Genomic DNA, 10,325 nt, shown 5'->3' with positions numbered 1-10,325 from the left:
TCTTATCATTTATAATAATTTAAAACAAAGTTTTATGTATCACATAAGCATATATATATATATATATATATATATATATATATATATATATATATATATATATATATATATATATATATATATATATATATATAATGTATTATTTTTTACTATAATATTTAAAATGATTAACTACATTGAGTTTATATTGTAATTTCAATTAACTAAAATAGTTATTACCAGTATATGTTTGATTGATGATCAAGAATATTTTAAATATAAATATATATTGCAATTTTAACTGTTTCATAAGCGATTTTTTTTTCGTTTTAATTTCTTTTATGTTTCTAAATGGTATTAAAATAAATAAATTATAAAAATAAAATAATTTAAAAAAACTAATACAGAGTAATTCATATTTATTAATGTAAAAATATTAAAATACACGAATGCAATGCAATAATGTTCCTATGAGTAATAATTAGAGATGACAAAAAAATTCACGGGCAGGGATATCTACGGATAAAATCTGCAGCCAGTATTACTATTTGCAGATATTAACTATCTGCGGATAACGGGTAGCGGGTATTTTAATACTCGCTTTCAAAACGAGACGGGTAGAGATAGTATACTATCCGACCTGTGAATATCCGTTACCGACAAAAAATAATTAAAAAAATAATTTATATATATTTTAATTAAATTTAATTAAAAATAAAATAAAATTATATTTTATTAAGTTAAATTTAAATAAAATTAAATTTTAATTTATATTTAATTTAATTTATATTATATATATATATATATATATTGTAATTTTATTTTTAAAATATATAAAATATAATTTTTGTTTTATTTTTTGTAAGTATTCACGGATACCTGCGGGTTTTAAAATACTCGCGAATATTTTTTAAACGAATATTTGACAGATAGTGGATCGGATAGTATATACGATTTTATCTGATAGATCGAGTTACAGGAAAGCAATCCGTATCCGACCCGTTCCGTCACATCTCTAATAATATCCATAACTGATTTAAGGATTATCAAATCAATATGGATATGAAAAACCAAAATAAAAAGGTTACATAATATTTAGCTATATAAATATGAAAACACTAGGTAATTTTTTATCCCAGAAAAAAAAGCCAGCAAGGTGTACAAATTGATTATTCAAACACTATACATTTATGTTTTAAAATATAAAATAATTCAATGTCCTCGGGTAGTTCTTTTCCTAGAGTTTCTTTTTATATTTTTATTTTTATTTTTATCAATACGAGTGAGATTATTTTTAACTGATGTAAGTGGGGGTTTTTCAGTTAATATTACAAGTTCGTTGTTAATAAATATATTTGTTGACAATATTATTACTAATATTTGAGACACTATTTTTTTACATGCGAATTAGGTTTTCATTTTAATTGATGTTTATTAAAGTTGTTTTTAATCTGTCTACATTATTCTTTTTCTTTCAACTTCATAAATATAGTTTTTCGTTCAAAGCCAGTTAAAAACTCTTTTCCTATTGTTGGCTGAAGAAATTTTTGATCAATTTGAACATATTATGCATATATGAAATTTATAACTTATATCCTAGATTTATAGTATCTCAATTTTCCATTATTTTAAAAAGAAAAAAGAGAGACAATAGTACAACAGTCTTGTGGAAGAGTTGGAAGAATTGGTCCCTCTCAAAACATATTTTGGTTCCTAAGAATCATGGACATATATATGTCTTGTGCTTCTGTCCAGTGCCACGAATCCTGCATATTTCCACCAATAAGAAAGTGATTCTACCTCTTTCATTAGCCATTTTCAACGATGGAATTTATAAAGGATGGTGTGTTTTTTTCCTATCCATTTTATTGTATATATATATATCCAAAATGAAAAGAAAAAGAAAGCTTTTTGTTAGGAATAAGGAATGAAAAAGCAGAAAACAAAGCTAACTGGTATCATCATATTCGATCCAGTTCTCAGTTTCACACCTTCCTTGAAAGAATTTAGCATCAAAGACTTTCTTAAAAATTGACCAGTCTTTTGATTAGCAACATTTTCTCAGAACATGCGATTCCATTATGCATGGATTGGTCTAATTCTTATAAGTTGTGAATTTGATGAAAGAGATGCCTGCCTTATCCGAAAAGGCAACCTTTGGACTAACATTTTATTCCTCTGAATAAAGACAGAATCACAAATTCATTTGAATCAAATATATTATATTAATGACTCCTTTAACAATGAGAAGCAATTAGAAAAGGTAATTTCACAGGGTGAGCTTAAGATCAAGATTATCAAATTCAAGAGTTTAAATAAATTCAATGAAAATTGAGTAAACTCTATTGGTAAACTCAAATCCTGAATTCGTAAAAATTTACTTTCAGATAAAAAAATATAAGTATCTTAATTAAAATAAGTCTATAAAATTACATAATTTTAAATAAATAAAATTTATAAATATATTATCCATAAAAATAAATATTGTAAAACATAATTATATTTGAATTGTTGTTATTAATTTTGATATATTTGATCAAATATATAATAAAAAAAATTGTAGGAGTGCCATGGAGAGATAGAGAAGCAAAAGAGACACTGATAATCAGATCATGAAACTCTAAACTCAAAACGATATTGTCTTTTTTTTTTTTTCTTTTAAATTCGCATAATCATTCCAAACTTACGATTCTACATAATCTTATCAATTTTACAGTCGATTCTATCAAGTTTATATAAAAAACGAGTTTACTTCCGAGTTAACTTAAAAATCATGTTTAGAAACATAAACTCATTAGAATTTACGAGTTAACTCGAGAGTTTAATATCCATGATTAAGATTACGGAGATGGGGTTAGAGAATGGTGATGGTGCTGGTCCTTCCCATTAGGATTATGTGAGCAGAAACAATGGGTCCAGACGTGGTTGTTCCTATCTATATCTTCTCAATAGAGGAAAACAATATTGGTGTCAGTGAAGTACAAATTCACTGTTATTTCCTCTCTATTCATGAAGCTCTCAATTCATCAACATCTATTATTGCACGGATGAATTGACCAAACCGAAACCATCCAAACTTCCATATTTTAATTAATCCATCACCAAAAGCTAGTGGATTGACCAAAACATACAAACTTTGAGTATGGGAGGAAATCAACCCAAGCCCTCTGTAGCTTGTAAGAAACAATAAATCTACATCTTTCTCCACTGTAATTTCCATACCCTGTTTGATGTGATGTTTCCTTTTCGAAACCATTATTAATATTCTTACCAACTGCCTCTCTTCACTCTTCAATTCAATTCATTTCATTTTACAGTAACAAACCAACAGACCAAATTCATTGCTTTTTTAACATCCCATTACTTATAAAAATAAGATAATTCACTTAAAATTTATATTCTAAGCCTTTTATATTGAAGTCGTGATGAGGATAACTTATTCTTTAAATTCAGAAAAAAGTCAAATTGTTATGAATCCTAACAATTTATTTATAAATTTTTTAAACCAAAATTATTATGACTGACTTTCAATTTAGAGAAAATCGTCTATAGTTGTGATGTCTTTCAATTAAATCAAAGTTGTCTTCACTTACGACTTCAATTCTAATCATTTTTTTTATATTGTTTTAAAAGAATTTGGATAGAGAATTGTATCAACTTTTTATGTGGTTGGATTTAGATATTATTAATGTTGTATTTGTCTAATTAATCTCCTTTTTCAATAAATCCAATAATGGTATCAGAACAAATGATTAGTCTTGGTAACTGGTTTAGATGACTACAATATGGTTCTTATATTGAAAGTCTTCCTAATAAAGATTTTAGATAAGTGTGTTCCGTTAAGATGAATGATAGTACGAAAAGGGATACTTGTGGTTGGGAGTACTTCTGCTCGAGGGGAGTGTACTAATATGGAAAGGACTCTTCTTTAAAGGAAAGATTGTTGGAAATCTAAGTGTGAGTCTAAGTTTCATATTTGATAACAATAAGAAAATAGAACACCATATAAGGATGAAGACTCATTAACTCATTGACATAAGGTTTTGGATGGAAAGTAGTATCAATTTCTTATATGATTAGACTTAGGTGTCATTGTGTTGTGTCTTTCAATTTCATTCCAAACCCAAACATGCACTTTAACTCACTGAAACAACCTACAACTACTGATCAATCAAATACCAATAAGCCAAACAAATGACTTCTTGGACTTCATTGCTTCAACACAAGCTTTGTTTTTTATAAAAAGAAATAAAACAATGAAAGTCGTGACTTTAATTCAAAAAATTATGTATAACTGAAGTTGTAATGTAAATTATTTAGTGCAATTGAAAGTCATCATCACTCTAGAGGATTTTTTTCTAAATTGAAAATCATTACCATTCTTAATGACTTTAGTTAAAAAAATTTATGAAAAAGTCACCAAAACTCATGACAACTTTATTTTTTTTAAATTCAACCAAGAAGTTGTCGTTATTTACAACAAGTTAGAATTTAAAATTCATCAAGACTTCTCTTTTTTTTGAACTGTAAGTTTTAATTTCAACTATCCCATTTTTGTAAATAATGGGATAAACACCCGATTTATGTTAAAAAACGAAATAGATAATATAAACAGTTATTGCCACATCTGTGCATAGTTGTATCCTTTTAGCAACCAAATGCAAGCATATAAGAAGCATTAGAAAGAGAAAGTGAGTCTAGAAGAATAGGGACAGCAAGGCTTTGTCTACAAACAACAGGAAGAAAGGGGGTAATTTTTTTTATGTCTAATCTAAATCTGAGTGATAAAAAAGAATGGATGTTTCCTAGGCATGCATCAGGTTTGTCTAGGAAGAGGTGGTTGAGGGCACACATATCACAAAGTGGAAGATGAATATCATGTGATTGGGAGCTTAAATCTAAACCTTGTCTCGGTGTAAGGGTATAACAATACACTTATTTTATGTCCTACACGTTACAATAATCTAGGGCAGAACATGATCCACGCATGTTGTCTCAGTGTGTTTGTGTTTGTGTGGTTTAAGAGTTACATGTCTTATCTCTGGAGCTTTTACAGAGAGTCAAGGAGCTAGGTAATGGGAGTTGGTGAGTGGACACGTTAGTTGGATACCAAAATGAAGAGAATGTGATAAAAAAGTAGTTGATTTAAAGTCAACCCAGATTTAAGATACCTATGCTTTAGCTAAAAACACTAGAACTGGTCGTGTCAAAACAACAACTGTGGAGTGACAAAGAGTATCACGGGCCATTCTTAAACAGCAAATGCTTCAATTTCTCATAAAATTCCCTTTAGATACTGTGATTCAAGATTACTCAATGCAGTGCTGGGCCATGTTCCTCTATCTTAACAATGGAAGATATTTTGTGGGTTACAATGAAATGAAATTGATATCAGAAAATCATGTGCAGCCTCAGAGATATTTTTCTAAAGCTCAAGTATAACCAGTGGCTTTATCTGTTAACATTGAAAAGCATATAGAATAAAAAAGAAACATACTTTAATATTTTTTGTGATCAACATTCAACAGAAGAAAAGGAAAAGCTTTCGTCTTAAAAGTAGAATAGTTATGCATTTCTGATCTATAAACACTCTTACAGTGGTCACGGCTGACATTTATCAGTTCTCTCTCGTAATTTCGTCATCCCTGTCTAGGTGTCTTCACCCCAAATTATCTCTACCAAACATTTTCCATTGCTATAAAAAGGACCTATATATCATTGTACTAAACTTTGCCACTAGCTCTGATTTCCCACGTGGATATTACGAATAGAAACAACCAAGATACTACTACTACTTCCACGTATCTTATTTTTCTACCTCTACTTTTTCTATATGTATGTAAGTATATAATCATGGTAAGTCTTATAATATACGAGAGTCTCGATGTTGTGGAAAAACTGTCTAAGCAAATACCATCCATCAACACGCAACAAACATCAAACCAACCCTTTCGAACTGTATTTTAGAACATCAAAACAGAGAGTTCAATTTCACCGTCCAGTGTAGTGTTCCCATTCCGATATTCAATTTTGGTGAAACAAAAACGCACAATGATCTTGACATAGGACCACGGATTGTGTTTCTTTTTTTTTTTCTTTTTATATATTTTTATCTGGTACAGGGGACCATAGTAAAGTAGAAAACAAACACACACGTTTGTGGATCAAGTTTTCCCCAACGTACAACTTGGGAGGAGTCATCATCATCGTCATCGTTCATGATGTGATAATGGTTCCACAATAGAATGCACCCTCGCTTGTGCCTCTGCTACCGTTATATAAAGCCACGCACCAGTACTTCCATCAATTAACCGTTCATTCATCCAAATTCTCAACTCAAGCCTTGGGGTGATGATAGAGAAGACACAGTGTGAGAAAAAAGGAAACATGGAGGGTGAAGAAACTGAAATAAAACAACAATCCAGGTTCAAGAGGATTTGTGTGTTCTGCGGAAGTAGCCCTGGGAACAAAACTGGCTATAAGGATGCTGCTATTGAGCTTGGGAAAGAGCTGGTAACATCTCACTCTCATGTTTCTTCTGCTAACACGTGTTTCTGCTAATTTGAAACTCTGCTTCCTAATGCCAACCTTGTTTTGTTCAAGGAAATTGAACTTGGCATATGTTGTTTTTGGTTCATCCTGTTATTTTTGGTGGTCTTGGTTTGGCTTTAATGTTCAATTTAACCTTTGTTGTTTCTTCATCTGTTTCTCGGTACCCCACATGGTTTCTTCATCCACATTTCAACTACATAAACCCCTTAAGAAAAGTGAGTTAAAAAAAAAATATATATTTTTTTTAATTTTTTGTTTTCACAAGAGAGAGAGAGAGAGAGAATTCATTTTAAGTTCATGGTTTTTTCATGCATATTTTGTAGTATGGTCTATATAGAGTTGAAGCATCTAGCTTTGGTAGTTTCAGAGTTGTTGCTGATGGTGGGAGAGTTTAATGAAAGAGTAGCTACCATTGTTGAATTATTAACTGAATTAACTTATCTGGGCACTTTTTTGAATCTTGAAAAGGTGTCAAGAAATATTGATCTGGTTTATGGAGGAGGAAGCATTGGTTTGATGGGGCTGGTTTCCCAGGCTGTTTATGACGGGGGTCGCCATGTGATAGGGTGAGCAGAATTTTGGTTGTGATTTATGAGTGTTGTTGGATTGTATGATATGTTGTTAATTTCAACTATTTCGTGTCATGATATTGTCTACAGGGTTATTCCCAAGACACTGATGCCAAGAGAGGTAATGTTAAGATGTTTTGGAGGCACTTGATGAATCATGATTGGAAATAAAAAGAAAATGACCAAATATCCACCCAGAGAGAGGGACACAGAGAACGAGAGACAGAGAGAATTATCTACAGACGCTTTACCTTTCCACCACCACAATATGCTTTTTTTCTTGATCCAATCCTACCTATCCTCTTTAGACACTGTTTAGAAAATGATTTCCAATAACAGCTTTTATAACATGATGATTCTTTTATAAATTGACAACCTTTATATATGTGAAGTTGTGAATTTCTGACCCTTTTATAAAACAAGTTAATGTGTAGCTTAGTTTTGTTATGAATGACAGTGTATGAATTTTGCACTTTGTCTTTTTTGGTGATTCTTTTAGGTTATGAGGTGGGAGTTATGCTTGCTTTCCACGTTGTTTTGAGTCTTTTTCTATAAACTTATCTATCAATACACCTGGCAACCTGGGGTCATTCCTTCTGAGGCATTTTGTCTCTCTCTCTCCAAGTTCCATGTACCCTCTTTAGATTCTTGTGGCAACCCTTGTTTGATCTTTATTTTCTTATCATTGATCAGTAACTTTTTCCACCTTTCTTCGTTTGGTCTATTGTTTGGTTTATCTCCCAAAGGAAAATGTCAAGCTATACGATTCCCTCTTGAGCCCACTTCTGCAGTACTCATCATTACCCCTCTTCCATTCCTGTCCATGCATTCACTCACACAAAAACCTCTTTATGGTTTCAGTGATAATTTGGATTCATTTGAAGGGCTTCTGGCTTTTTGCAGATCACTGGAGAGACAGTGGGGGAAGTGATGGCAGTAGCAGACATGCATCAAAGAAAAGCAGAGATGGCTCGCCACTCTGATGCCTTTATTGCCTTACCCGGTTCGTACAACAACACACCATATTCCCTCTTAAACTCACATCTATATCATCAACATTATCTAACTTCATTTCTCACTAATTACACTCATTATCATTTCAAAAGGAAAAAGCAAGCCATTCTCACTGTACACACTACTTTGTTTACTTTGTTTACTTTGTTGATGATGTTACGTGTCAGTTTTTTTCATGAATGTGAGGTTTTTTAATACACACTACTTTCTTCATGATGTTACGTGTCAATGAAAATGTACATATGACATGTCAACTGCAAATCATTATGTGATAGAATGTCAGGACTTTAAAACTCATCCATAGATGGCTTATAGACATGTTTCGGACAAAATCCACATGATCTATTAGAGATTGTTCAACTTCTCTGATGCAGATGCTCTACTTTATTTCTCTAATGCATCGATGGAATCCAGTGTTCAATACTCCATCACCAGTTTTTCTTTTTCTTCTCTTTAAATTATGTTTTCCTGTTTGAATTTAGTTATACTATCTATAAAGTCTAGTAATATTCTTAAAAAAAGATTTCACTAGAAATAAATTAATTATAAAAAAGAGTGAGACTTATTTAAATTTATTTATCTAGTAATAAAAAAAATATATTATACACTATAAGAGAATTTATTAAAAACAATTTTTTTTTCTGAAATTATTATTATTATTAAATGGAAAGATTAAAAGGCTAAAATTGTAAAAGGAAACATGACAGATTTCCAAAGATTACACTCAGGCCCAAGAAAAACAAAACCAAGGGTCCCATATCGTTTCTTTCCCTATTATGATTCAATAAAAGAACTGTAAAAGGGGTCATTCAGTCGATCTTTTTTTGGTTCCAAGTTTCTATATTCATATCCAAAAATATAATTAAAATGGAAAACGACAACAATGGCTAAGAAAAAAATTAAATAAATAAATAATTAATAATAATGTGTTTTCTTGGTATGTGTGAAGGTGGCTATGGAACACTTGAGGAGCTTCTTGAGGTCATAACTTGGGCTCAGCTTGGCATCCATGATAAACCAGTAAGGACCCTTTTTAATGTTGAAAGATTTACATTGAATTAAGTTGAAGAATTGCTTTTGTTAATGAAAAGGTAATTTCTTAACAAAGATGATGATGGTTTTGGAAGGTGGGGTTGCTGAATGTAGATGGATACTACAATTCCTTGTTGTCTTTCATTGACAAAGCTGTAGAGGAAGGCTTCATTAGCCCCAAAGCTCGCCACATAATTGTATCTTCCCCATCATCAAAAGAGCTTGTCAAAAAGATGGAGGTAATTGCAATCTCTCTTTCTGGTTAATGTTATAGACTATGTTTGTGGAAAAATATGATGTTTTGTTTTAGATGTAAATGTCTGTATTCATTTACTGATGTTTTGTTTGATGGTTGCAGGAATATTTTCCACAGCATGAAAGAGTTGCCTCTAAGCTGAGCTGGGAAACTGAGCAGATAGATTACTCCTCAAGTTGTGACATGTCTAGGTGATTAGAGGATTATGGAAGAATATGTGTAAAAACAGTTGCTAGTTTAATGGTTTAAGAGAGTATTATTATTATTATTATTATTATTATTATTATGGCCATAATTGTTTCATGCTATTGCAACTATCTCTTAGTGTAAACTACAGAACTGACTTAAATGTAGCTCTCCAGCCTAACTACTCTGCTTAATGTGAATTCTGGTTTTTCAAATCACATTTTCTAACTTAAATGTTTCTGAAATTTGGAGTTTTGAGACTGTAATTTCACACTGAAACTGTTCTCTTTTTTTATTCAATTGAGTTTTGAGAAGATTTTGTTTTTATTGAGGCAAATTCACTTCATTTCAACTATAATCATTGTATAAAGTTATACAATTAGACCTGTATACAGAGGATTAAACTAAATAGATGCTTTTGAAAAATATGAAAATAAATTATTTAAATTCAAGTGTATAATTGTGTTCATTTAGTCAATGAGGTGTGTCAAATTTGAAAACTAAATTTAAATTAACAATATTCGTCGAATTAAGTTTTTCTTATGAAATGGATGTCTTCACATTATTCATATCATATGTGGAGATTTCATATTTAAATTCCAATTCAATTTTAAATTAATATCAAATGCTACGAAACAATAGTATTTAAAGAAATAGGTTTAAAAGTTCTTTTTTGTCCCAATTTTAGTTCGGAAAATTCGTTTTAGTCCCTGAGTTGAATTTGTGTTCAATTTGTC

At 30.7% G+C, this 10,325-nt stretch overlaps 1 protein-coding gene across 1 annotated transcript; it reads left to right on the top strand.

Moving 5' to 3' along the window:
* Positions 1-5,849: 5,849 nt before the first annotated feature.
* Positions 5,850-9,788, top strand: LOC106756590 (cytokinin riboside 5'-monophosphate phosphoribohydrolase LOG1). The gene is made up of 7 exons (XM_014639075.2): positions 5,850-6,492; positions 7,000-7,097; positions 7,191-7,221; positions 8,004-8,103; positions 9,064-9,134; positions 9,242-9,385; positions 9,505-9,788. The coding sequence occupies exons 1-7, from the start codon at positions 6,331-6,333 to the stop codon at positions 9,595-9,597; spliced, it is 699 nt and encodes a 232-aa protein (XP_014494561.1). The 5' UTR covers positions 5,850-6,330; the 3' UTR covers positions 9,598-9,788.
* The last annotated feature ends 537 nt before the right edge of the window (positions 9,789-10,325 follow it).

Source organism: Vigna radiata, chromosome 2 (genome assembly GCF_000741045.1).
Source record: "Vigna radiata var. radiata cultivar VC1973A chromosome 2, Vradiata_ver6, whole genome shotgun sequence".
NCBI lineage: Eukaryota > Viridiplantae > Streptophyta > Magnoliopsida > Fabales > Fabaceae > Vigna > Vigna radiata.
Note: the sequence above shows the minus strand (reverse complement) of the source record. Positions and strands in the feature narration are given on the sequence as shown.